A 27,050-nucleotide genomic window follows, 5' to 3' on the forward strand; every position below is an offset into this window, starting at 1 on the left:
ATCTTTTCCTTTCTCCCGGGCTTTGTTTCAGTTGCAAGAAGCCCGTGTACTTTCCAAAAACCACCCTCAGTGCAGAAGCGCCTTGTTTTTGCGGAGCAATCCCGATGGGTCTCCTGCAACCCCCTGAGCACGATCCTGGCTGCCTGCCCGTGTTCCCAGGACCTGGCTTCCTGGGCTGGACGTGCCCTGGCCCCCTTGGCTGCCTTGTCCCCATCCCTGCCCAAGGGTATTTGGTGAGGGGGGACACGCACCAAGCCGTTGGTTCTGCCCCCAAGTTGTTTTTCCTCCTGGCACTGCTCTGGTTTTAAAACCAGAACCCAAGGAGCTGCTTCGCCTGGCGTGGGGATGAACCTGGGATGGGGCGCCTGGATGGGGCAGGGGGGGAAGCATGTTTTGTGCTAGGGTGAGCACTGCCAGGAGAGAGCCCTTGCTCTTCGCTACCCCCGGGCACAGCACCCTTTTGCTGCGGGTGCTTTTCCCTGCAGAGTGGGAGCAGGTTTGGGATGGGGGCAGGTTTGGGGTGGGCTCCTGGAGGTGGCTCCCCAGGGGCTGGTGCTGGCGCCCACCGGGCATCCCGACCCCAACCCCCCTGTGGTGCCCAGCGGCCATCCATCCCGTCCCGGCTCCCCAGCGCCCTTCTCCCCGCCGCTCACCGTGTGCCTGCTGCCACCTCCTGGCACGGCCGGCGCCCAGCACCCCGCTCCCTGCCCCGGCACCCCAGAGCCGGGCGCGGGCACTTTTGGGGTGTCTGCGCTCATCGCACCCCTGGCAGGGCGCCGGGGGATTCCTCGGCAACAGCATCCCCCAGCGCAGGGCAGCTAATTGTGGTCGTGCAGGTGCTGTTCTGCAGTCCAGGCAGCAGGCAAGAGGGTTTTTACTCTTGTTATTATGATTATTATTACTATTACTGTTTTGTTCATTTTTTTTTCTTCAGTGCTTTGCAAGAATCTCGACCCTAGATGAAGCCTTTGAGCCCTCAGCAGGAAGAGGTGCCGAGCTGGGGGTGCGATGAGCTCCCGAACACCCAGGTGGGATGAGCATCATCAGGGTGACCCCAGCGGGGTGAGCGTGCGTCGTGGGCAGGAGTCAGAGAAGGGGATAAGCAGCAGCGAGGCTTTAGCTGTCACATGCCAAAGCTCCTGGTTGCAGTTAGAGATGGGGCCTGGGCTCTGAAAGCTGCCCAGGACCCACAGGATCGGTCCCTCTGCAGAAGGCAGGAGAAGAGCAGGGGCTGGCGAGGCCCTGCCCGACCGTGGGTCCCAAGCAGTGGGGTGGGATTTGGGGCAGGCTGCCTCGTGCGAGGGAAAGGGAAACCAGAAGGGGCAGGGATTTCTGCTCCGCTGAAATATTGATGGCTTGGGAAAAGTGTAGGTGGGAAAAAGCTTTAAAGGCTCGTTGGTCCCGGGAAGGGATTAGCTGTAATAAGGCAGGTCACCACCGCACAGGCAGTGTGGAGAGGCTCCCGCAGCGGCAGAGAGGGGTGCTCCCCACCTCGGCGAGCTCACACTGCCCCGGGGGAGCCGGGGTCCTCCCAGTGCCAAAAATCTCACCCAGGGGTGCTGCCCTTGTCCCTACATTGCCACCCTCCCAGCGCAGGGAGCCTCAGCAGGAGGGAGTTTCAGGGCGTTTTGCCTGATGTTGACATTGCCGAGGGAAAAGGCCCGGTTTTTAATCACTGACTGATTATTTCGAGGAAAGGCAGGGAAGCGGGAGTGGAGGTGGGCCCAGAGAACACCAAGGGAACAATGGGGCCAGTGTTGGGCTGAGCACCGCGGCTCCCTGCAGAAACGCCCGGCGAGGAGTTTTCAGCACATTTCGATTCCCCGCTCAGGTATAATTACACTGGGGAACAAAGAGCCCTTCAGCCCTGCCCGCTCCCTCCGGCGCAGCCCTGGGGGGCTGCGTGCATGCGCACACACACGTGTGCCAGCTCTCAGCGGGGTGTGAGGGGACGGTGACCAGGTGGATGGCCGTGCACATCGGCAAAGGGACGGTGACACTGGATGGTGGCATGGGGACAAACCCTGGGCACATCCCCAGCTCCGCAGGCGGGTTGGCTCCTTTCGGGTCTGTGCAGCCCCAGGGCAGAAAGCAAAGAACAAATTCCTCTTCCTGCCTCTCTGCTCCGAGCCTGCCTTTTGGTGGAGGTGTCGCTGTGACCTGCAGCGGGTTTAATAAAGCCCCTTTTCTTCTGCCCCGTCCCATGCACAGGAGCTGCCACAAGTCCCTTGTGGCACCGTGCTCCTGGCATCAGCCCTGTGCAGTCCGGGAGGTGAGGATCCGGGTGCCCCTTAGGTGATGGCAGCTCACGGCCACCCCCCGTGCCCTGCCAGAAGCTGAATGTGCAGGTCTGTAAAACCTCAAGGGGGGTGGTTCTGGCATTGCCCATCCTTTGCCTTCAGCCTCAGAGCCCGGAGCCCCCAGGCTGAGCCCCGCTGCTTGCGGTCACCAACAGCACACAGCGAAGCAGAGCAGCAGCATAAATGGATGCTGAGGTAGGCAGGAGGCATTTTTTGGGAGGGAAAATTCATCTGCCATTAGTGCCCAGGTGCCTGGGGTGAAGGCACAAACCCAGCACCTCCTCTCTGCCCTGGACCCAGGGGCTGAGCCCTCCTCATGGGGAGCAGAACCTGCCTGGCTCCTTGGGGACGCTGCAGTGGGGACAGGCGGGGGCCAGCTCGGGCACCTCTGCTGGCCCCCAGCCCAGCTCCCCAGGGCTTCCCAGGGCCAGGTCCCTCTCTGGGAGCAGACTTGCATTTGACTGAGCTGCACTCACACATCAAAGCTGTAGAAATTAATTCTCTCTTTTTTTTTTTTTTTTTTTTTTTTGGTCCATGTCTCCCGCTCAGCCCACACCCTGAAATCCTGGCGCTGCCCAGCTGTCCTTGCTGTGCTAGCACTTGCCCTGGTTGCAGGGAGCAAGGACGCATCCCTGTGGGTTGAAGCCCTCCAGTTGCTGCTGCTGCTTCTCCTCCAGCACCATCCTGAAGAGCCCAGCACCCATCCAGACCCCCGGCCCTTTTGCAGGAACCAGCTGGGGTGGGCTCTCGTGGCTGGCCCCGACACAGAGGTGAGGGGCACCGATGTCTGCCTGGGGCTGTGCCCCCTGCAGCTCCCCAGCACAAAACAGGGCCAGACACCAGTCTATTTTCAGATTTTGGTCCCCAGTCACACACCCTGTGCTCGCTGCTGCAGGTCTGTGTGGGGCACGTGCCTGCAGCCTAGTGGGGTCCCAGCCAGGCACCCCGCAGCTCCCTCCCCGAGTCCTCAAGGGCTCCCAGGCAGGAGCTGCACCCCCTGATTTCTTTCTCAGCGCTGAGCCTACCCGCTCTGTAATTGTCTGCTGCTTTGCACGCATAATTACAGCAACAGTGCATGGAAATTAGGTCTGCATTTTTCAAGCCTGGTTGTTTATATAAACTGTCTAAAAACCCACTTTCCCTTCCCAGTGAACCCTGAGAAAACCACCAGGGTGTTTCTTCCGAGACGGGGATTAAAGCAGTTTGCCAGCTCCCTCCATCCTGCCTCGCCAGCCTGGCTCCCCTGGCCATGCAGCGGCAGGGGGCCAGTTTTGGGAGCCACATCCAGCCCCACAGCATGGCTCTGCTCGCCCCGAGCCCCCCACCCCCCCCAGCCACCAGGCCCCAGCTGTGGACGTGGTGGCCCTGGTCCTGTCCCTTGTCCCATCGGGATGCTGCCAGCTCCTGGGCTTGGTCCTTCCCCACACTGCAGGGAGTATGGAGCTTGCCAGGAAGGAGCTTGTTTAAAACCTGTTTTTTCTCATTTTAGGGAAGAAGAAACAACCCAAACCCTAATTTTCCACAAGGCTTTTGGCTGCGTGGACAAGGCTGAGTACTTGGAGCTGTGGGCACAGGAGCGTGGTGGTCTCCAAAAGGCCCATTTGGGATGGGATTAATAACACCCTGTTGTGGTTTAGCCCGGCTGGCAGCCAAACACCACACAGCCGTTCGCTCACCCTCCCCCCTCCCTCTCCGGGATGGGGGAGAGAAACGGGAAAGTGAAGTCTGTGAGTTGAGATAACGACAGTTTATTAAGACAGGAAAAATAATAACAACAACAACAACAATAATAATAGTATTAATAGTAATAATGTGTACGAAATAAGTGATGCACAATGCAATTGCTCACCACCCGTTGACCGATGCCCAGCCTATCCCCGAGCAGCCGGCCCCCCACCCCAGCTAGCCACCCCTATATATTGTTCAGCATGACGTCAGATGGTACGGAATACCCCTTTGGCCAGTTTGGGTCAGCTGTCCTGGGTCTGTCCCCTCCCAGCTCCTGCTGCACCCCCAGCCTGCTCGCTAGCAGGACAGAGCGAGAAGCTGAAAAGTCCTTGGCTTGGTGTAAGCGCTGCTCTACAACAATTAAAACATCAGCATGTTATCAGCGCTCTTCTCATTCTAATCCCAAACATAGCACCCTGCCAGCTACTAGGAGGAAAATTAACTCTGTCCTACCTGAAACCAGGACACACCCCCACCAGGCACCGAGGGTGATGCAGGCACCCATGGATGTCTCCAGCCCACCCCATCCTTATTGCAGCTTGTGTGTTTTTTTGAGCCTGGCCAGTGGTGCCACACGCCTGGGCCATTCCCGATGCGCTCAGAGTCTCTCGAGCAGGTAATTGCAACTCCTCAGCAACCCGGCTCAGCTTATTTTGGCCTTGGCATCGTTCTGCATCCTGCTGCCCAGCTGGGTTATTTATAGTTCTGCCAGAAAAAAAGGATAAAGTCAGCACGGGTTTGCTGGGCACTGCACAAACCTATGGCCCCGTACACATGGCTCCCCTGCCTGGGGCTGGGGGTGCCCTGGGGGGCTGCTGGGGTGAGGGGACCTTACTGGGGTCTGCAGGGTAGGGCTGGGACCAGTGCGGGGGCTTGGCAGGGAGGCAGGGTTTGGGCTCGTGGGGCAGGAACCAGCCCCTTGGTTCAGCTTTGGCTGAGGTCTGCTCATTCACCACGCCAGCCCTGGGCGTCAGGAGCACAAAACTTCCAAGAACGGTGATTTTCTTTCCCCCAGCTGACGGGCAGAGCTGCATCCCCACATTCTCACCCTCCTGGGATGAGATTTACACCAAACAGTGTGGCTGGGGATGCAGGGACAGCTGCTCTGGTGGTGGTGACCCCACGTTCCCAGTATCTCCAGCGGTGGCTGCTGCAGCCTCTCCTGATGTGGCGTCCCAGGAGATGCTCGCCGTGGCCCCGCTGTCCTCCGGGGGGAGCTGGCAGCGCTGCCACCCCCTCGGTCCTCAAGGCAGGAGGTGACAGAGCTGTGACAGCAGTGGGACGTGCCCTGGGCTGCCCCTGCCAGCGCAAACACCTCGCTGGCTCACAACCAGGGCTGGCAGCGAGCCTGCCTGCACCGAGCCCTGCTGGCACCTGCCAGCCTCCTTCCTACAGCCTCCGCTGGCCAGCCTCCCCTCTCTGCCCACCCCTTGAGCTCCGAGAGATGCAAAATCGTCTTTAAACCCATTTTTTTCCAGCCTTCCTACAGGCTGGAAAAATCACCTATTGCCCTCTGAGCAAGCCAGCCCTGCAGCCACCTCGGCGCAGGGAGCAGTGTCGGTGGGCTGGATGCGAGCTGGGTGAGCAGGAGATGAATATTCCCGGGGGACCACGGCCACCCCTCACTCACCGAGCAGCGATGTGGGGCAGGTCAGGGCTGTCCTTGTGGGGTGGGGGGCCGGATCCTGCAGCAATGCGGGGCCGTAGGGCGTGGGGAGCTCAATGCCGCAGCCAGCCCTTGCTTGCCATTAGCCGGGCGCTGTGCTGTGCTCCCTTCCTCCCCCCTCGGGGCATTATTTGGGAAAAAAACAAAAAACAAAAAACAACAACAACAAAAAAACACTCCCCGAACCTGTTGCGTGGTTTGGGGCAAAATGCAACGGGTCCATGTTTAAAAAAACCAGCAATCCCTCGGAGCCAGGGTGCAGCCCTGCCCGGGGACCCCAGTAGTGCCCCGCGTGCCGGCTCGCTAGGTGGCAGCAGCCACTCTTGATATCCTGTAGGACATTGTTTCGGGGGGAGAAAGCCAAGATCTTGTTTTCTTCTTGATGTTTTTGAAGGTGTTGTCACCTTCAGGACCTGTTTATATACACATATATATTTGTATAAATGCATATATATACATATTGAAATATATATGTATAACTTTATATATAAAGTGCCCATCACCATACTGAAGCAGGAGTAGGGCGCTGCTGCTGTGATTTCCCATTGCCTTCGGACCTTGCCACCACCCGAGGATGCTCACACAACACCACGGCCACCCATGGTGTAAGTTATTCCGTGTGTCCCTAAAAACATGTGATGCTTTTTGTAATTTCCCAGCTCCTGGGGTGATCTGAAAGTTTTTTCATTCTTCCTTTTAAACCCACATTTCTGGCTGCCTTGAGGATGGGGAAAAGCCTGTACACATAATTCAGATAATCCATAACGTGACTCAGGAGCACAGGAGATGCTGGAGCAGCTCTGCCAGGGCCTGTGGGGACGATCTGTGCGTGTCCCCATGCATGCAGGGTCCCTGAGCGGTCCAGCAGAGGCGGGCGCTGCTGACTTGCTGGTGAGCAAGACTTCACAACTGGGTGGCTGGTGCCTGTCCGAGATGGTTTGTGTTAATTGGGGGTTATGTAAATAAACAGCTCTGACGATGCTACCAGCTCCTCCGCCCAGATGTGGAGCATATGCTTGGGAAAGAGACTTATCCAGGAGCTACAAAGCTGCCCCTTTCCACTTGTGGGTTTGGGGGAGATGGAGCCCCATCTCCAGACTGCTGGGAGGCCCTGGGGAGGTGCTGCCTCCCAGGGTAAGACCCCACAGACCCAAGCTCTTGTGGGGCCATCCGTGGGACACAGAAAGAAGAGCCCACGACAGCGGGCATCGCCGTGCATCCCTGTGGGGGACCGTGCCCTGAATTCAGCATCCCGGGCTGCGGCGTGGCAGGAGATGCCCGCAGCAAGGCCGATGTGTGCCAGAGCCGCTGAGCCAAAGGAGCTGTCGCTCGAACCATGATGGATCACCCAAAAAATGCAGGGGATGCCCGGGCACCGAGCCAGAGGCACCAGGTGCCCCACACTGCTTTGGGGCTGCCCCTGTTCCCCTCGGTGCTGCCGAATTCAGCGCAGGTTCAAAATCTCCGCAGTTTTGGCACCTGGCTCGTTTCTAACCCTAGCTCAGAATTGCCAGGGCAGCATGATTTCTAGGTACACCATAGCTCCTTTGATGCCACAGAGATCTGAAGAATAAATAAAGCTGTAAGCCCTGCCCCGCGTAGCGCTTGGGTCCAGCTCCAAGAAACCCGGTTCCTTTTTATGGCCTCTTTAGATCAGCAGCTTCCTGCCGGCTCCAGCCTTGCACTGCATGTGCGCGTGAAACAACGGAGCTCAGAGAGCCATGACAGCTAGGAAAGGGTTGGGTTTCACACTGAAGTGTTTCTCTCTCTTTTTTTTTCCCTTTTCCTTTTGAAATTACCCCATTTGTGCCTCTAATGGAAAAAAAAATAAAAAAGTTAAAAAAATCTGGTGCTGGGTATTCAGCTGCTCAAAATCAGCTCCTTGTTACTGAAAAGCACAGAAGCGGTGCAGGGACTCCTGGCATCGATCAATGACATTTAAGGTCACTTGCATTCATCCCTGTCCCTCCTGGCCTTTGAATATATGGACCGAGGACATTGAGGGAGTTCTGTGCCAGCATGGGAGGTAAATCCTGAAGGCCAGCAAAGAAGCAATCAAATCAGTAAAGAGTCCTCGAAGCATGATTTATTAGCGCTCTCAGGTGAGATCTCACCAGGGCGAGACCCTGCCATGAAAAGAGAGATGGCAGCGGGTCAGATATTGTGGTGGGCAGTGGATGTATGGGGAGGACCCTCGGGCACAGCCACCCCAGCCTGCGGACGTGGCTCAGGGACACTCCTGTCCCCAGGGCCGGTGGCAGGCGGAGCGCTGCCGACCCCGCTCGCTAGCTCTGCATGAAGAGGTGGAAGTTGGTCCTGGTGAACTCCAGATGGATGCTGTTGAGCAGTTTGTCCGAGTCCTGCGGGACGTCTGAGGGGACCGGCTGTCCTGGCAGGAGGCTCTGCTCCGGGATGTAGGTGAAGGTGAACGAGCTGGAGTAGATGAGGCCGTCATCCCTGATCAGCAGGAGCAGGACTGTGATGGGGTATTGCAGCCATCTCCAGTCACTGTCGAAGGTGGAGACGTTGGGGACGACACACACCAGGGATTTGGGACTCCTGGGTGCAGTGCAGAAGAGGAAAATGTGCTTTAGTAACCTGGGAGGCATGTCACCTCCAACCTGGAGCTCAGCAGGAAGCCTCCAGCTGTTCTCCTTCGCACCCTTCTTTCCATTTTTGCTTCCAGAGTAATTTTTTTGTGTTGGTGTTAAAATCATCGCGGCTATCTGACGGCAATCGTACAGCACCAACAATTGACCAGTCATAACATTTTCTAACAATGACTGAGTAAATAGTGCATGTAATCCATATGTAGTCACAGTCTTTCTTAATTCTTTATTTAGGTCCCATTGGAAGGCATTATATTCATTTGGACCGTTGGGTCGCACCTGCACCGAGAAAGCCATTCCTACCGGGTCCCCGTCCTTTAGCGCTTCCCGGCGCACCAGCTCCCATCGTTCCCGTGGGTCGAAAGCTCGGGCCCGCAGGGAGGCGTTATCGGGGGTAGGCAAGGCGGGAGCCGAGGGGGTCAGCGGGGAGGCGTTCTGCGGCGGCGGTCCGCAGCCCTCTTCCTTGTCATCCCCCAGGTCTATGAAATTGCACCGCTCTGGTGACCTTGCAGGCTCTGATCTCAGTTCGGCTGCCTGGGCAGTGGCGTTCTGTACTTCCTTTTCTGCCTGCCACGGTCTTAAAGTCTCGGTCACCAGCCACCACGTAGTCATTACCTCAGCAGCATTAGTATCCCCACTGGACGCTGCTTCCCATATTTTTTCCCCGGCTTGGTCCCAAGTTTTTACATCAAATACTGCAGAAGCCATTGAGGGGAACCCTTGCTTTCGCAAAAATTTCAATAATAGCTTTATCTTAAACAGATCATATTTTACTCCCCTGTCTATTAGGCATTGCGTTAGTATTTTCACTATAGCCTCTTCCTCTGCCGAAAGGCTAGCTCCCATGATCAATGCCCAGCCACTCACCTGTCCTTCAGGTGATGTCCCGGGGTTGAAGCTGCAGTCCAGCTGTGAGCTTGACTCGTTCGGCTGGGTTCCCTTTGGACGCTCGTGCAGCGCTGCTCCTCCCAAGTCCGGGTCACCATTGAAGGGATGCAAGACACGGACTCCTGATGGCTCTTGAACAGGAGACATTTGTTGCCCTTTTTCACTACTACATATACTTTCCCTGAAGCCCCACGCGCTGTCCACGTGCCCGAATCTGTCATACAATTGGTTATAGACCCTCAGACACACGCCTCGAGCCAGCCAGCAATTGGCCACTGCCCAACGCTCATCTTTAACACTGCAGCCAATTTACTTTATCTCAACCTTGCTCAAGTTTTTGTTTCTACCACTTGTTTCCTCATTATCTCTAATTCAGGTATGTGTGAAACAGTGCGAAGCCACCTGCAAATTCCTTTCCCACACTTTACAATGAGGTTTTACCTCACCTTGTGCAGCAGTACTGAATAACAGCACTGGGGATCCATTCCAGCTTTGAGTTGTACTGTCTCAATCCACAGCTATATTACTGTAAGCATGAGCATTCTAACAACAATACTGTTTGTCCCAGTGATGTTAAATTCAACACATTCCACATTCACCACAGTTAACTTTCATGATTGAAAACATGACTGATAACAAAGCAGCACAAAACAATCTCTTTTTAAGGATGACAATTTCAAACTAATAAGTCTGATTTAAAATTATAAATCATTTGCTACAATAATTGCCTAGTTAACAAACACTCTAGAAGACTTATTTGTAAGAAGACTTACCTTATAGTTGTTTGTAAAGTACTTTGAAATTCAGTAATAAAAATTATGTGAAAATGAAATATTCCTGCATTTATAAATCATCATCTTTATAAAGCCTTAAGTCAGGCAGAAGTGTTAAGCCACTATTGAAGATTTAAAATAGCTTAGCAGCTAATGGATGTCGATGACATCTGTTGACTACTCAACAGCCTACAGTATCATTAAAATATTGCAGTTCCACTAGGCTTTTGAACAGGAGCCTATAAATGGATATTGCTCTCTGAAGCCTCAAAGCCCTAGGCTCCCTCAGTTTCGGGACTGGTTTTATGTTGTTTACTTATATAGCATTAGTGGAGTGAGGTCCTAAATAATGGTGGACAAAACCTCATGAAACTCAACAAATACAGGTAGTCCAAGATAGTCCTACCTCTAGGAGGGAGTAACCCCTATGCAGCTGGAGATGCTTGGGGCAAGTGCCTAGAAGGCAATTTGGTGGAAGAGTTGCTGGGATTGGGGTCCTGGTAAAAAACAAGTTGAGAAGGAGTACAGCATGTGCCCCTGTGGCAAAGAAGGGTGGCTGCATCCTGGGCTGTGTCAACAAGGGTGCAGCCAGGAAGGTGAGAGAGGGAACCTTTCCCCTTTATTCAGCATGGGTAAGGCCCCATCTGCTACTGCTGAGTCAAGTTTGACCTCCACCAAGTAAGACAGGCACTGATGTACCAGAGTTCAGGGGACACCACCAAGACCCAATAGAAACGGAGCACAGGACATAGCACAGGAGCACAGGAGTGAGCTGGTTCTGTTCAGCCTGGAGAAGAGAAAGCAAAGGGGCATCTTACTGCTGTCTGCAACCGCGTGATGGGAGGGTGTAAAGAAGATGGCGCCGTACTCTTTTGTGGAGGTACACAGGGACAGTATGAAGGGCAAGAAGCAAGAGTTCCAATAGATGGAATTCTGGTTACTTTTAAGAAAAAAAAAAATCACTATGCAGGGTGTCAAATGCTCAACCAGGGTGTGAAGAGGCTGTGGGATCTCCAGCCTTGAAAAAGATTTTAGCTCAACTAGACAAGGCCCTCTGTGCAACCTAAGTTAGTCCTGGTATGAGCAGGAGGTAGACCTAGAGGACCACCTAAAACCTTTGTATTTATGTGATTGTCTGGATTTTTGTGTGCTTGGCTAGCATTTTCATACAAAAATCCAGAGAATCACAAATCCTAAATCATTAAACACCTGTCAAGGAACTGAGAAACCCAGCTCAGTTTCTATTTCTGACAGTGACTTGCTGTGCCACCTTCAGTAAGTTAGGTAATCTTGGAAAAAGTAAGTTTGTCATCTGTGAGGCCAACAGGGACCTGTTGGTTAAGAATGGAACATGGGAATGAATGAATGCATGGTCTGTTTCAGGAAAGGGGCTCTCATACTCTCAGGATAACAGAACAACCTGGGTGTCCAGTGCTTCTGTTATGTGGGCCAGTCCCAGCCCCGAAGCTGAGGGAGCCTAGGGCTTTGAGGCTTCAGAGAGCAATATCCATTTATAGGCTCCTGTTCAAAAGCCTAGTGGAATTGCAATATTTTAATGATACTGTAGGATTTTGGCAGGGATGTGTGGAATTAACTGATCTTTAAGGTCCCTTCCAACACAAACTATTCTATAATTCTATGATTTATTTTTTTTATTAACACAACATGAAAGATTCAAACATGAAAGTGATTTACACAACTCTGTCACACAGACCCTTAACTTCAGTGGCTTCCCAGTCAACTCCGAGCATCAATGGCACTAACTCAATGTGCTAGTCCTGACTGAAAGAACTCAGTTAAGATTGCATTAGTGATTTGAATAATATTACTGAAAATAACATCTAGAAGCCTGACAGTAAATAAATACTACACATATTTTGTCACAAGAAAAAATCTCTGCCTTGGTGACTCTGAAATCTGGCTCAGACTGAGAAAGAATATGAGAAAGTATTACCGATATTATCAAATATTGTCTGTCAGAAGTTAACTCTCAGAAGCACTGCTTGACCATATCAAACATAGGAAATCTGAAAAGCTATACTGTAAGCACGATTTTCCTAAAACCCATTGTACAAGATCATTCTGCACAGATGTTGCAAACTTTCCTAATCAGTTGTAGTTATTACCAGTCAAGAGGAAGTTATGAAAAAGGATTGCAAGAAAATTCCATCCTGCCTGAGTATCTTATAGGAAGTGTAGGAAAAAAATGAGATAATCAGTAGTCTTCTCTTTTTCCCAAATAAGCACAACCACAGGTGGCCATTGAAATGAGTACAATTCAGCTAGGGGAAAACAGAGATGTTTTCTAGACTAGGCCTCATATACAGAAACTCTAGCTTAATTCTAGCTGTGGGATCTTTCTTATTGGGGTTTGTGTGCAACCTAGGGAAGATTTTCAGAGCCCTAGCAGTTGTAAGAAACCTCAAAACTTTACACTTGTAAAGTAAGTAATTTTGCTAAAATATTGGTGTGGTTCTTCTCCTACTCTTTATAAATTGAGTCTTTTCTCTGATTTCAGAGCATGGAAACTGACCCGTTATATCCCACTGTTAAAGGAGGAAGTGTTCTGTAATTTCTTTGTATCCAAAAGTTCATTCTGATTATGAAAAAGTCACTTTAGACAAACAAACAAACAACAAACCTACCCTGTATAAAGTAAAAACAGTATCTTAAATATCTGCAGTGGACACTTTAAGAACACAAAGCCCTAACTGTGTTTCAATGCTGCAGGCGCTGTCCCAGTTGCTCGCCCAATACCAACCATCCAGCGTTCCCCTTGCACATATCAGAAATCTCTGACGGTGTTGGTGTCACTGCAATAACCCAGAGCCACGGGAGTCGAGGGTCCCTGACGGAATTCTTACAAAGGCCCGTGAGCCTGCCGGGGTTAGCTCTGGGCCTGGGTCTTTGGGTCAGGTCTGGGTCCGGGGCTCGGGGTCTGGTCTGGGGTGGGGGCTCTGGGATTGGGTCTGGGGTAGTGGTTCCTGGTTCAAAGGTCTGGAGTTGAGGGTCCAGGGTTGGGGCTCGGAGATTAGGCTCAGGTTTGGGTTTGGGGCTTGGGTTTGGGTCTTGGGGTTGGAGCTCGGAGCTGGGGCTTGGGGTTAGCTGCGGGTCCAGGGTCAGTTCCAGATTCGGGGTCTCGGGGTCAGGGGCTTGGGGTCGGGGCTCGGAGTCGGGGCTCAGGGTCAGCTCCAGGTCCAGAGCTTGGGGTGAGCTTTGGGGTGGGGGCTCCGGGGTCAAGGGTCTGGGCTGGGGCTCGGGGCTGGGGCTCTGGGCTGGGGCTTGGGGTTGGCGCTCGGGTCCGGGTCTTTGGGTCAGGTCTAGGTCAGGGGCTCGTGGTCGTGTCCGGGGTGGGAACTATGGGGTTGGGGGCTCAGGATCGGGGCTCAGTTCTGGTCCCTCAGGGTCTGGGGCACAGGGTCGAGGGTCCAGGGTCAAGGGTCTGGGGTCGAGCATCCGGGGTTGGGGTTCGGGGTTGGGGCTTGGCTTTAGCTCCAGTCCGGAGTCTGTTCCTGGGGTTGGGGGTTGTGGTCTGTCCCGGGGTTTGTTTTGTCGAGGTCAGCTCCAGGATCGGGGTCTGCACTGGGGTCCGGGGCTCGGGTCCAGGGCTTGGGGTGAGCTCCGGGGTCGGGGCTGTGGGGTCAGGAGTCTGGTGTCAAGGGTCTGATGTCGAGGGTCCAGGGTCAGGGCTCCAGATTCATGGGTCCGGGGTCGAGGGTTTGGGGATTTGGGCTTGGGGTTGGGGCTCGGGGTTAGCTCCAGGGTCAAGAGTCTGTTCTGGGGGTCAGGTGTTGTCGTCTGTTCCAGGGGTCATTTTGTCAGTGTCAGCTCCAGGATTGGCATCAGCTCCGAAGTCCAGGGCTCATGTCCAGGTCTCGGGGTGAGCTCCGGGGTGGGTGCTCAGTGTCAGCTCCAGGGTCAGCTCTGGGGTTGAGGGTCTGGAGTGAGCTCCGGGGTGTGGGGCTCAGGCCCGGGGCTCAGGGTTAGCTTCAGAGGGGGGACTTTAAGGTCAACAATCCAGAGTCAGCTCTGGGGTCGGGGGCTCGGGGTCAGGGCTCAGGGTGAACTCCGGGGTCATGGCTTGGGGTCACCTCTGGGTCAGTCCAGGGCTCGGGGTCATCTCAGGGTCTGGGGCTCAGGGTCAGCTCCAGGGTGGGGGCTCCAGGGTCAAGGATCTAGGGTCAAGGGTTTGGGGTCAAGGGTCCGGGGTTGGGGCTCGGGGTTGGGTCACAGAGTTAGTTCCGGGTCTGGGGTCAGCTCTGATTTTGGGGGCTCGGGGTCAGCTCTGGGGTCAGGGTCAGCTCCAGGGTCGGGGGCTCAGGGTCAGCTCAGGGGGCTGGGGCTCAGGGTTAGCTCTGGGGTCCAGGGCTCGGGTCTGGGGCTTGGGGTTAGCTCCAGGGTGGGCTCCAGGGTTGGGGGCTTGGGGTCATCTCCGGGTCCCGGGCTTGAGGTTAGTTCTGGGGTGAGGGCTCCAAGGTTGACAGTCTGGGGTCAGCTCCGGGATCGGGGCTCGGGGTCACCTCTGGGGTCAGTGCTCAGGGTCAACTCTGGGGTCGGGGCTTGGGATCAGCCCCAGGGTCCAGGGCTTGAGTGCGGAGCTTGGGGTTAGCTCTGGAGTTGGGGCTCTGGGGTTGAGGGTCCGGGATCAGCTCCAGGGTCGAGGGCCGGTGCTGGGGCTTGGGGTTGGGCCTCGGGGATAGCTTCAGGGTCCGGGGCTCAGGTCCGGGGCTTGGGGTCACCTCCGAGTCTGGGGCTCGGCGTTACCTCTGGGTCTGGGGTCGAGGGTCCAGGGTCGAGGGTCCAGGCTTGAGGGTCCAGGGCTTGGGCTCAGGGCTGGGGCTCCTGGTTGGGGCTCGGGGTCGAGGGTCAGGGGTCAAGGGTCTGGGCTCAAGGGTCCAGGGTTGGGGCTTGGGGTTAGCTCCAGTTCCAGGGTCTTCTCTGGGGTTTGGGGGTTGGGGGTAGTTCCAGGGTCGGTGTCAGTTCCAGGATCGGAGGCTTAGGGTCAGCTCTGGGGTCAGGGTTTTGGGGTCAGCTCCAGGGTCTGTGCTCGGGGTCAATTGTGGGGTCAGGGCTCAGGGTTGGGGGCTCCGTGGTCGGGCCCGGGTCAGGGGCTCCGTGGTCGGGCCCAGACCGGGGGCTCCGGTGACGAGGGTCCAGGGTCGAGGGTCCAGGTTTGAGGGTTCAGGTTTGGGGCTTGGGGCTGGGGCTTGGGGTTAGCTCTGTGTCTGGGGCTCGGGGTCTGGGGCTTGGGGTCCACAGTTCGTGTCCATGGTTCATGTCCAGGGTTCAGGTCAGGGGTTAGCTCTGGCTTCAGGGCTCAGGGTAGGGGCTTGGGTTCGGGGTCCGGAGTTGGGGGTTGGTGTTAGCTCAGGGGTTCAGGTGCGTGGTTTGGATGTGGGGTTCAGGTGTGGGTTTCAGATCTGGGGTTAGCTGTGGGGTTAGCTCCATGATCTGGGCTTGCTCTGGGGTTGGGGCTTGCTCCGGGGTTGGGGATCAGGATCAGGGCTCAGAGTCGGGGTCTCGGGGTCAGCTCCGGTGTCCGGGTTTCGGGTCCGGGGTTCAGGTCTGGGTTTAATTGTGGGGTTAGCTCCAGGGCTGGGGCTCACTCTGGGGTTGGTGCTTGCTCCGGGTTCAGGGCTCAGTGTTGTGGCTTGGGGTTGGGGCTCAGGGTTGGGGCTCGAGGTTAGGTCTGGGTCCAGGGTCCGTTCTGGGGGTCAGGGTCTCAGGGTCAGCTCCAGGGTCAGGGCTCAGGGTCAGCTCCAGGGTGGGGGCTCTGGGTTCAAGGGTTCAGGGTTGGGGCTCCAGGTTGGGTCTCCAGGTTGGGACGTGGGGTTGGGGCTTGGGGTTGGAGCTCAGGGTTGGGGCTCGGGACTGGGGCTCGGGGTCAGGGTCAACTCCGGGTTCAGGGTCTGCTCTGGGGTTGGGGGCTTGGGGTCTGGGGCTCAGGTCTGGGGGCTCAAGGTCAGGTCTGGGCTCAGGGGTTGGGGTCAGCTCCAGGGTCCAGGGCTCAAGTCCGGGGCTCACAGTTAGTCCTGGGGTGGGGGGCTCTGGGATCAGGGGTCTGGGATCAACTGTCCAGAGAAGTGGTTGAGTCAACATCCTGGAGGTCTTCAAGAAACGTGTAGATGTAGAACTTAGTAGCATGGTTTAGTGATGGACTTCAGTACTAGATTAAAGGTTGGACTAGATGATCTTAGAGGTCTTTTCCAATCTGAATGATTCTCTGATTCTATGAAATATCTTCCCACATTGCTCTTCTCCTTTTGGAGAGGTACATACTCCCCCACTGCCCCCCCTCCCATTTGCCCTCCTTCTATATGACCAAGAAAAACTCCACCGCTTCACCCTCTTCCCGTTGCCCAGCTATCTTTTGGGTGGGGACATAATTCCCCCGCACTGCCCCTTCACTTCGCCGAGGCGGAAAGAACTCCACCATCGCCCTTCTCTTTTCCGAGGGATGAATAAGCTCCCCAGTTTGCTCTCTTCCATTTGGGGGATATAAACCTCCTCAGTTCCTATTCTATGCTGGAGTGGGGAAAAAATGGCCCTCCTCAACCCTTTGTTGTTGTCTTCCTCCCTGTTAAAGGAGAACAAAGCTCCCCCCGTGGCCTTTCTCCCTTTGTGTGGGTGCAGAGCCTTCATCACCCACAGGCACAAGGAAGAGCCAAGTCTGGGCCAGGCTGGGTGGATGCGGCTGCTCTGCATGGTTCTGCACCACAGGGCATTCTCGGGGTGGGGGGAGGCTGGAAGGGTTGGGAGACATGAAGGGACATAAGGGGCTGGGGGTACCCGGGGTGCACAGTCAGAGGGGAACTTGAGGCGGGGGGGAATTATGAATGCAATAAAATATGCATTCAAAATGCTGCATCTGGGCGCTGCTGATGTGCCACAGACCAAAGGAGATGCCAACATGGACACACTTTTAGACAAAACGTTTATTTAGGAATGGGGTGGAAAAAAAGCCTTCCAGGTCGGGAAGGATTCCAAGGGGGTTGTGGAGTCTGGGGGGGCAGCAACGCCCGAAGGGACTCTGGGTTTCTCTCACTGCTGCAACTGTTTGATGTGGGCTTTTAGAGATGAAAAATTGTCCTGTACAATGGCCAGATTTTCCTTTAACATCTTCTGGACCTGCAGGGGAGTCAGAGGGGCAGGGGATGAGTGGGAGAGGCAGGATGGGACCCACTCCTTCTCCAGTGCATGCTTCTGGGACTCACCTCCACCAGCAGCAAGGCCTTGCTCCTGAGAGCAGCAACCATCTCCTGCTGCGTGGTCTCCCAGTATACCAGGGCCTGCATGAACCACGTGGCTGGGAGGGAGGCAAAAGCTCAGTGCTGCTGGGGACCGCACCCCCCCCCATCCAGCATGTTCTTTGTCATGCCACGCCACTGTCCCCAGCATCCCCTCCAGCCCCTCACCTTCCTCATGCAGGTCCCTGAGGGTCAGCAGTCGCTGTACCACATCAGGCAGACTGCTGGCCACAGGGTCCCAGTGCTGCATCATCTCATGGACCTGGTGTATCTGGGGCAAGGGGTGGAAAGCAGGAAAGGAGGGTGTAAGCACAGTCTGCAGGGGGATTCCATAAAAGCCCCCCATGCTGGCGTTGCTTTGAGGTGCCCTCCATGCTCCTCTTACTTTGCTCTGGGTTTCAGGGTCTAGCACGATTGCCTTGTGCTCGGTGTTTTCAATGACCTTCTGCAGGACGCTCTGCAGAGGGGGAAGCAGATGTGAGACCCCAAATCCAGCAGTGTCCCCTACCCCAATTTCATAACCTTTGCTGGTGCCCTCCCCTGGCTCTCCCATGGCCCTGTGCCACCCTCCACGGAGCAGGTGGGACTATTGCTGGCTGGGGGCTGCAGGACTCACCCCCAACCTCCCTCTCTCTGACCCCCCTAACCTGTAGCTGGGCCTCCACTTGGTCCAGCACAGCCATGTCCAGGATGTTCACTCCGGCTTGGAGGATCTGCACGGTCTCCTGGGGATGGAGAACAAAGTGAGGAAGGGCCAGGCAGTGCCTCACGGCTGCCCCAGTGCCATGTGCAGGGATGGGGAAAAGTGTCCCTCCATGCCACCCACACCATGGCCAGCCATACCCTGGAGTGCATTCAGCACAGCAGAGCTAACCGGTCAAAAGAAGTGACAGTCCCACTCCACTCAGCGCTGGTGTGGCCTCACCTTGAGTACTGTGTGCAGTTTGGGGCTCCCCAGTATGAGAAGGAGATAAAAAATACTAGAATGGGTCCCAAAAGAGGTGTTCAACAAAGATGGGGGAAGGGCTAGAGGGCATGACTTAGGACGAGCAGCTTGGTTTGTTCTTGGTTTGTTCAGCTTTGAGAAGAGCAGCCTGAGGGACGACCTCTTTGCTGTCTACAGCACCCTCAGGGTGTAGAACAGAGATGGAGGTGCTGATCTCTTCTTTCTAGTGACTGCACGTGAGGGAACATCTTAAAGCTGCACCAGCGGAAGTTCAGGTTGGGTATTAGGACATAAGTTCTTCACCGGTGTGGTGGCTGAGCAGCACAACAGGCTCCCCAAGCAGGGGAGCACGGACTCAAGCCTGTTGGTGTTCAAGAAGCATTTGGACAATGCTCTTACATATATTGTTTAACTACTAGATTGCCCCGTGTGGAGCCAAGAATTCAACTCAATGATCTTCATGGGTCCCTCCCAGCTCAGGCTATTCTAGGATTCTAGGACTTACCACAAGGCTGGTGCCCTTCAGCCCACCCAGCAGTGGGTTCTGTGGGGAGGTAAATCACGTCAGTGGGGCAGGATGGAGAGCAGGAGAGTGGCAGGGCTGGAGCGCCTGTCCCCTTACCTGGCTGTCAGGCTCATACCGTACCATCACCTCCAGCTGTGCCAACCGCTTCTCCAGCTCTGCAATCTGGGGGGGAAACAAGGGCTGAGAGGGCAGGACAGGCCATTTTGGGGTCAAACTCAGTGACTCCCCCTCCACACACTCACACTAGCAGCCTGGGAGAACTGGTCCTCCTCTGGCCTCCAGTAGAGCTCAAAGGTGAGCATGTCTCCAGTGGGGGCTGGGGCCTTGTCGGGTCTCTCCCCTGATACTGCCTTCTTGCACTTCACTACCTCCAGCTGCTGCAACAGGCGCCTGGTAAAGGGGAAAAGGTGAGCGTGCTGCTCTGGTACTGCCTCATGGGGTTGCTGGCATCCTCCCCTTGTTGCCCCCCACTTCCCAAGCTGAAGGCATGAGGCCTCGGGACCACACTCACTTGGCCAGCATGCCTTCGGAGTCTGTAAAGTCTATGGCTGCAGCAGGGCCCAGTAGCTTCTGCAGGTGGCTGGAGACCAGCTGCTGCTTCAGGCCTTCCACCTGCCTGGCCAAGGCCACGGGCATCAGCTCCTCCTCGGCCTCCGACTCCTTCAATACGCTCTGTGCAAGGGGAGGACAGGCGGCCATGTCAGCCCCCAAGGATGGCCTGCCTGCAGGTCCCAATGGCAGGGGTGATGATCACCTGGATCTGCTCCATCTCACAAATGAGATTCTGCACCTCATGCTGCAGCCACTGGTACTGCTGCTGAGGTGTGTCTGGCACCAACACCCTCACTGAGCTGCAGAGAGATGAACGTCGGGGAGGGGGAGGATGGAGGGGGTGAGGGTAACAGAGGGACTCAGGGCTTGCCCATGGCACCAGGGATCTGGTGGTGCTGGGACACCAGTACCCAAAACCCCTTGGTAGTAGCCGTGCCTTCACAGACAGGCAAGAAAACTTGTGGCTGTGGGAGAGCTGTGGTGCTGGGCAGGGATGTAACTGTGGGTTGAGGAGGGACAAGGGACCATGCACTAGGGTAGTTCACACTAAGGGGACATCCCTGCGCATGTTGGACTCACGTTTTCATGCTCTCCAGACTTGTAGCCTGTTGTACTGGTCTTGCTTGTGCTGTCGGAGAAATCTGGAAGAGAAGAGCAGTCGGTCACCCTAAAATACCTGGGGAGCCTATGTCCATCTCAGCAACCCAGGGACCACAGCTCACCCTTCCCCAGTCCCTCTGGCTCACCCACTCCCTTGGTGCCCAGGCGCTTGTCCTTGAACTTCTCAAAGGCAGCGTTGGGGTTGACGATGAAGTGCTCCACACTGGTGCTGGTAAGCTCCTCCTGCACACAGGACACAGCACTAAGGACAAAGGAAGACTCAAGGGTTTGTCAGCAGGGCTGCTGTCTCTCTGCTCTCTGTAGCCCTGGCAGCCTTTGAGGGCCAGCGCTGGGGACCAGATGGGTGGAAATGGGGCCAACGGTGGCCCCATCCTCCCCGACTGCCCCAGGATGGTGCATAAACCCCCAGGGCAGCCCTCAGGTTGCAACAGGTACACGGGGGCAGGTGCAGCAGTCAGACCCAGCAAAGGCTCTGCTTGGGCAGCAAGGGCTCTCCAGGATGCACTATTTCCCAGGACATGGCCCATGGACATCAGACCCCTGGCCTGGCCTGGCCAACAGGAAAAACCCCACAAGGGCCTGGCAGCAGGGCCAGGGCACAGTGAGGCTCAACATCCTTTGGCGGTTCTGGGAGCCCCACCATACGTGCTATGTACGGTCGGGGTGGCCCCAGTCCCACAGCTGTGTTTCAGGGTGGCTTCCATCATCCGCGGGCTCTGGGGTGCTTGCAACTTGTGAGAGGACTTCGACTCCTCCAAGACTTCTCCAAGGCTTTGCCTGCAGCCTAACTTGGACATGTCCCCTTGAGGGGCGTATGCAGACAGCAACTTGGGGTGCTTCTCGCCCTCTGACACAGCGGGGCCCTGCAGGAGGTGCCCCAAGGACACCCTGCCTGCTCCCCTCTCTGGTGCCTGTGCCCGACCGTGGCCTGAAGCACTATCAGGGAGCTCTGGCACAGCACAAATGGAGAAGGGGTGAGAGCAGCGGGGGCAGCTCTCCAGCATGGTTGGGGGGGCTGTCCAGCTGTGGGGAGACAGCAAGTGCCACTGAGCAGAGCACAGTGTTACAGTGGCTGACAGACGGGCTCTTACCAGCTACTTGCATTCCCCAGAGGTGAGAAAGTCAGAGCAAGGTTAGGAGGAGAGAGAAAAAAATGTCATTAGAAGCTTTGTCCCATGCGTGGCCCGATGTCACCCATGTCCCTCTGCCACGGCCTGCCCCTGGGGCTGCCTGCTAATCCTACGTGAGGGCTTAGGAGCCATGTGGGACACAGGGGCCACCAGCACAGAGGCAAGGGTAGCAGCAGGGGCAGCGGCTGTGAGAGCAGGGGCAGCAACAGGATGGGCACCTCCACTGGGCACCCTGAGGTATCCAGGGTCGTGCTCGTGGCAGGCACTGTGAAGGGCTCCCACATCACCATGGAATGCAGGGAAAGCATGGGAGCAGGATGAGGGCTCAGCAAAGCGTTCAGGGCATGGAGCGGAGCCAGCCACCCTGGGGACGAGGTGAGAGCCTACAACATGGCTGTGCCCCCATTCTGACAACCTCCCTCCAGCTCCATCTCTTCTTTTCCTGTTCTTTCCCTGGGGAGAGGTGAGAGCAGAAGCCATGACAGGACACAGAAGCCAAATGCCTCGCAGGTCCCCATGGCTTCCAGGGGTAGGAGGGAGGCATCTGTCTGTGGTCCATGAGCTGTGCCCCCTTTAGCTTTGTTGGGAGGGAAGTCACTGCAGCATGGCCCCTGTCATCCTCCATGTGACACCAGCTGGCCCTTCCTCAAGCCTGGCCCACAGCTGGACATGGGTCCTCCAGCAATGCCACTGGGACATGGCAGAGGCCAGCCCTGCCCGCTTCTACTGCCCTTGCTGCATTATGCAGGACACGGAGCCAGGGGACAGGGGCAAGGACACCCACCCAGCATGGTGCTGAGCCCTGCCCTTGCTCCTTGCTGCCCTGAAGCAATATCAGGCTGAGACAGGGCCAGCAGACCATGTTGGGGATGTGTCACTGCGGGGACGTGCGAGGAGCCGCTCCCCTGTGCCAGAGATGATCTCGCTGAGCCACATGCCTGCGGGATGGGGGCACCGGCACCCTTGCTCACCCCTACCACACATGGGACCCCAGCAAAGCCTTACCATCTCAAACTCGGCCTGGTCGCCCTTGGGTGTGTCACTGGTCTCATAGACCTCTGGTTCATTCCAGGCCTAGGACACAAACAGGCTCAGCTATTTGCTATTTCTCATCAAGCACCCCCGAACTACCCCAAACACCTTCAGATGGTGCCTCTGCCCACCCTTCCCCGGCAGTTCCCTGTCCCCACTCACCCTATCTCCCCAAGGACTCCTCAGCTCTTCTGGACACCTCCAATGTCCCCAAGCCCCCACTTCCTGCCCCTATGGCCCTGACACCCCCTGTGCTCTGGTACTCTACAGGCACCCCCACACCTGCGGCCGCCCTGACCCCCCTGCAAGTCCCAATGCCCTGACACACCTGTCTGTCCCCCCTCTCTCCCCCCCAACCCCAGACAGCCCCGACTACCCACCATCTCCCCAAACACCCCACTTACTGCCCTGCTGCCTCAGATCCCCCCGGGCACCCAAAACCAACCCCAATCCCCCCAGTTCCCTCATCTGACCCTGGCATCCCCAACCTCCCCACAGGCCCCACGTTCTCTCCCCTGACCCTCTCTGGACATCCCAAGGCCCAGCCCCGCACGCACGATGCTGGGCAGGTCGGCAAACTTGAGGGTGGCCATGGCTGGGGGATCGCTAAGGGGCCCGGTTCTGGGGCAGTGCCAGTTCTGGGGTGCCAATGGGGACGGCTCCAGGCTGGTGTTGGACAGGGCTGGCAGCTGCTCACAGCCAGGGCAGGTGCGAGGCAGAGCTGAGCGAGGGCAGGGGTGGCTGGGTGGGGCCGCTCCGGAAGGTTCTGTGCCACAGGGCATGCTGGGGGGAAGGGGGGGGAAGAGACACAAGGGGACACATGGGGCTGGGGGCACCCCGTGGTGCAGTCGGGGAAAATCTGGGGAAGGACACTGATGGTGCAAATTGGGGTGGGGGCATGTGGGGCTGCACACAAGGGGGCACACTGAGTGAAAATTCGGGGGGGAGACATATGGGGGTGGAAATGGTGGAGGGAAAGGGGGTCATATGGGAGTGGAGGCACACGCAAGTGAAAATGGGGGGCACACAGAGGGGCAGGGGGTTGCGCTTCTCAGGGCAGCCTGTTGGTTGTGCTCCAGCATTGCTGCACGACTGCAGTGTTGTAGCACAGGTTTGTGCTTTTGTTCCAAAAGGCAAAGCAACAGCAAAGCCCAGCAGAGCCTATTCTTTGAAGCCCCTAAAGCTCTCCCGCAGGGAGCCAGGAGGGGCACCTTGCCCGAGGCCGCACCTGAGGAGAAACAAGGTGCTTGTGGCAGAGCTGGGTGCACAATGATGGCAGCAGCCTTGGTGGGCATGCAGCAGGCTTCCAGAAGCAGTGATGGTGTGAATTCCGTCACAGACCCACATTCCGAGCATGCCTGAGCCTTTGGTCTAATGGGCAAATCAGGTTCTGAAAGAGCCAGGGCTTTCCAACCAGTTCATAGCAGGGAGCACAAGCCTCGCAAGTTACGGGCGGAGCAGCCTTTCCACAAACCAGTAAAGGAGAGTCACGGTCACCAGTTATGACTAAGAATGAATCACAGAATCACAGAATCATTTAGCTTGGAAGAGACCTCCAAGATCACCTAGTCCAACCTACGACCTAACACTAACAAGTCCTCCACTAAACCATATCACTAAGCTCTACATCTAAATATCTTTTAAAGACCTCCAGGGATGGTGACTCAACCACTTCCCTGGGCAGCCCATTCCAATGCCTAACAACCCTTTCGGTAAAGAAGTTCTTCCTAATATCCAACCTAAACTTCCCCTGGCACAACTTTAGCCCATTCCCCCTCATCCTGTCACTGGGCATGTGGGAGAACAGACCAATCCCCACCTCACTACAGCCTCCTTTAAGGTACCTACAGAGAGCGATAAGGTCGCCCCTGAGCCTCCTCTTCTCCGGACTGAACAATCCCAGCTCCCTCAGCCGCTCCTCATAAGATTTGTTCTCCAGACCCCTCACCAGCTTTGTTGCCCTTCTCTGAACTCGCTCAAGCACCTCAATGTGCTTCCTGTAGTGAGGGGCCCAAAACTGAACACAATACTCGAGGTGCGGCTTCACCAGAGCCAAGTACAGGGGCACAATCACTTCCCTAGTCCTGCTGGCCACACTGCTTCTTATACAAGCCAGGATGCTGTTGGCCTTCTTGGCCACCTGAGCACACTGCTGGCTCATATTCAGTTGACTATCAACCAATACTACCAGGTCCTTCTCTGCCAGGCAGCTTTCCAACCACTCATCTCCCAGACTGTAGCGCTGCTTGGGGTTGTTGTGCCCCAGGTGCAGGACCGCGCACTTGGCCTTGTTGAACTTCATACAGTTGGCCTCAGCCCATCGGTCCAGCCTATCCAGATCCTCCTGCAGAGCCCTCCTACCCTCGGGCAGATGAACACATGCACCTAACTTAGTGTTGTCTGCAAACTTACTGAGGGTACACTTGACCCCCTCATCCAGATCATCAATAAAGATATTGAAGAGAACTGGCCCTAATGCTGAGCCCTGGGGCAGTAGTGACCAGCCTCCAACTGGATTTAACCCCATTAACCACGACTCTTTGGGCCCGGCTACCCAGCCAGTTTTTAACCCAACGAAGTATACGCCAGTCCAAGCCATAAGCAGTCAGTTTCTTGAGGAGAATGCTGTGGGAAAGTGTTAAAAGCCTTACTGAAGTCAAGGTAGACCACATCCACAGCCTTTCTCTCATCCACTAAACGCATCACTTTTTCATAGAAGGAGATCAGGTTCATCAAGCAGGACCTTCACAAACCCATGCTGACTGGGCCTGATCACCTGGTTGCCCTGCAAGTGCTGCGTGATGACACTCAAGATAATCTGCTCCACGAACTTCCCCGTCACCGAAGTCAGGCTGACAGGCCTATAGTTTCCCGGGTCCACCCTCCGGCCTCTCTTGTAGATGGGCATCACATTTGCTAGCCGCCAGTTGACTGGGACCTCCCCTGATAGCCAGGACTGCTTATAAATGATGGAAAGCAGCTTGGCGAGCACTTCCGCCTGTTCTCTCAGTACCCTTGGGTGGATCCCATCCGGTCCCATCAACTTGCATACATCTAAGTGCTGTAGCAGGTCGCCAACCATTCCCTCGTAGATTATGAGGGCCACATTCTGCTGCCTGTCCCCTTCCACCAGCTCGGGGGGCTGGGTACCCACAGAACAACTGGTCTTGCTGCTAAAGACTGAGAGGCATTAAAGAGACTTAAAGGCATTAAGCACCTCAGCCTTTTCCTCATCTCTTGTCACTAAGTTTCTCCCCACATCCAGTAAAGGATAGAGATTCTCCTTAGTCCTCCTTTTCATGTTAATGTATTTATAAAAACATTTTTTTGTTATCTTTCACAGCAGTAGCCAGACTGAGCTCCTGAGCCTTTAAGATTTCCTTCTTGAAGAGTGCCCAGCCTTCCTGGACTCCTCTGCCCTTCAAGACTGCCTCCCAAGGGACTCTGTCAACCAGTGTCCTGAACAGCTCAAAGTCTGCCCTCCGGAAGTCCAAGATAGCAGTTTTACTGATCCCCCTCCTGACTTCACCAAGAGTAGAGAACTCTACCATTTCATGGTCACTCTGCCCAAGAAAGGAAGGAAATGAAGGAAATGGAGGAAAAAGGATGCTCCAAACTGAGGTCTGGAAGGAATTAAGAGATGAGTTACTGAATTGAGGTGTTGGAGCAGACTGCAGCAATGGGACCTAGCCATTCTTTGACATGTTGGCTTGCTTCCTTTCTGAGCAAGCCCCTAAAATGAAGTGTACTTTGGGCTGTCCATTTGAAAGACCCCAATGGACTGATGTCCAGCCAGTCCCAAGCAGCAGTGTCCCCCCTGGCCAGCCCTCACAGTATTCTTTCTCCTGCCTGATGTCATATGGTATGGAATATCCCTTTGGCCAGTTTGCATCAGCTGTCCTGGTCCTGACCCCTCCTAGCTTCTTGTGCACCCCCGGCCTCCTTGCTGGCAGGGCAGCATGAGAAGCTGAATCCTTGGCTCTGTGTAAACAAAACAATCAAAACATCAGTGTTAACTATCTGCATTATTTTCCTCCTAAATCCAAAACGTGGCATAACACCAGCCACAATGAAGACAATTGACACTGCTTCAGCCGAAATATCCAGGACAATATCCACTCCTTATTCCATACCATTTACAGCATGCTCAGGTCTCACACTTTCTGTGACATCCTAAATAATCACCACCTTTCTGGCCTTTTGATAACATACACAGAGGTATCATTCCTTTAGTCTATGGGCCATCCCTCTAAAATGTCTGTTGAGTTCATTTAGTGCATGACTTTGGGCTCCATCTGTCATAATAGCCCTTCAGGGCAGCAGAGACGGTGAGTGGTGCTGGATTGGTACTTGCTGAGGACACCTCTGGTTCCATCACCACTGTGCTTGTTTGCTTCTATCACCACTGTACTTTAAACCGCTACATCAAAATTCATTCTTCATCAATATGCATGAGTCTTACTATAATACCATTGCAGTGACACGTACCAACTGCTGTAGTGATGACACACTATGTAACCATTAACACCATGAGCCATACGCAGCTGGAAAGGATTTACTAGAACATCACTCCTGAACAAGTGCAGAATCCATAAAGAAAATCCAAGGCTGGCAATGCCAGAGCGAAGCAAACACTAGTATTTGCTGAAGTGGACTGGAAAGTCGCAGCAACAGGAGCAAGGCCCTGAGCTTCCTCCAGGTTACAGATGGTGCAGTCTTTGTGAGCTGTAGCTCTTGCCTGGCTCTGGGGCCAATGCGCACTCTGCAGGATCTGTGGCTGTCCCAGCCTGGCCATGCCACAGGGAAAGAACAAGCCATGGTGTTTGACAAACCACCTAGTGCTGCCAAAACACTACAGTACTGCTAGGTTCCAGGAAAACAGCGCTGGCACAGAATGGTGAGGCAAGCTGCGTCTGGGATGCACGGTGCGTCATGTGCAACTGCATCACCAAGATAAAGGGCTCCAAGCCCCTGGCAAAGTGGTGCTGCTCAATCTGCCGAGTCTGCCCTGCTAGACTCCTGAAGGCAAGGC

At 55.4% G+C, this 27,050-nt stretch overlaps 1 protein-coding gene across 1 annotated transcript; it reads right to left on the bottom strand.

Annotated features, from left to right (window-relative positions):
• Window positions 1–17,005: 17,005 nt before the first annotated feature.
• On the bottom strand, window positions 17,006–22,611 carry LOC118248901 (dynactin subunit 2-like). Its single transcript, XM_035548341.1, is given in 15 exon segments — window positions 17,006–17,092; window positions 17,179–17,270; window positions 17,380–17,482; window positions 17,597–17,668; window positions 17,859–17,936; window positions 18,663–18,701; window positions 18,780–18,845; window positions 18,926–19,073; window positions 19,195–19,355; window positions 19,438–19,513; window positions 19,515–19,534; window positions 19,815–19,876; window positions 19,982–20,078; window positions 21,992–22,060; window positions 22,576–22,611. Coding segments are annotated over 15 exon segments (1,206 nt in total).
• Between the last annotated feature and the right edge of the window lie 4,439 nt (window positions 22,612–27,050).

Source organism: Cygnus atratus, chromosome 16 (genome assembly GCF_013377495.2).
Source record: "Cygnus atratus isolate AKBS03 ecotype Queensland, Australia chromosome 16, CAtr_DNAZoo_HiC_assembly, whole genome shotgun sequence".
Taxonomy (NCBI): Eukaryota; Metazoa; Chordata; class Aves; order Anseriformes; family Anatidae; genus Cygnus; species Cygnus atratus.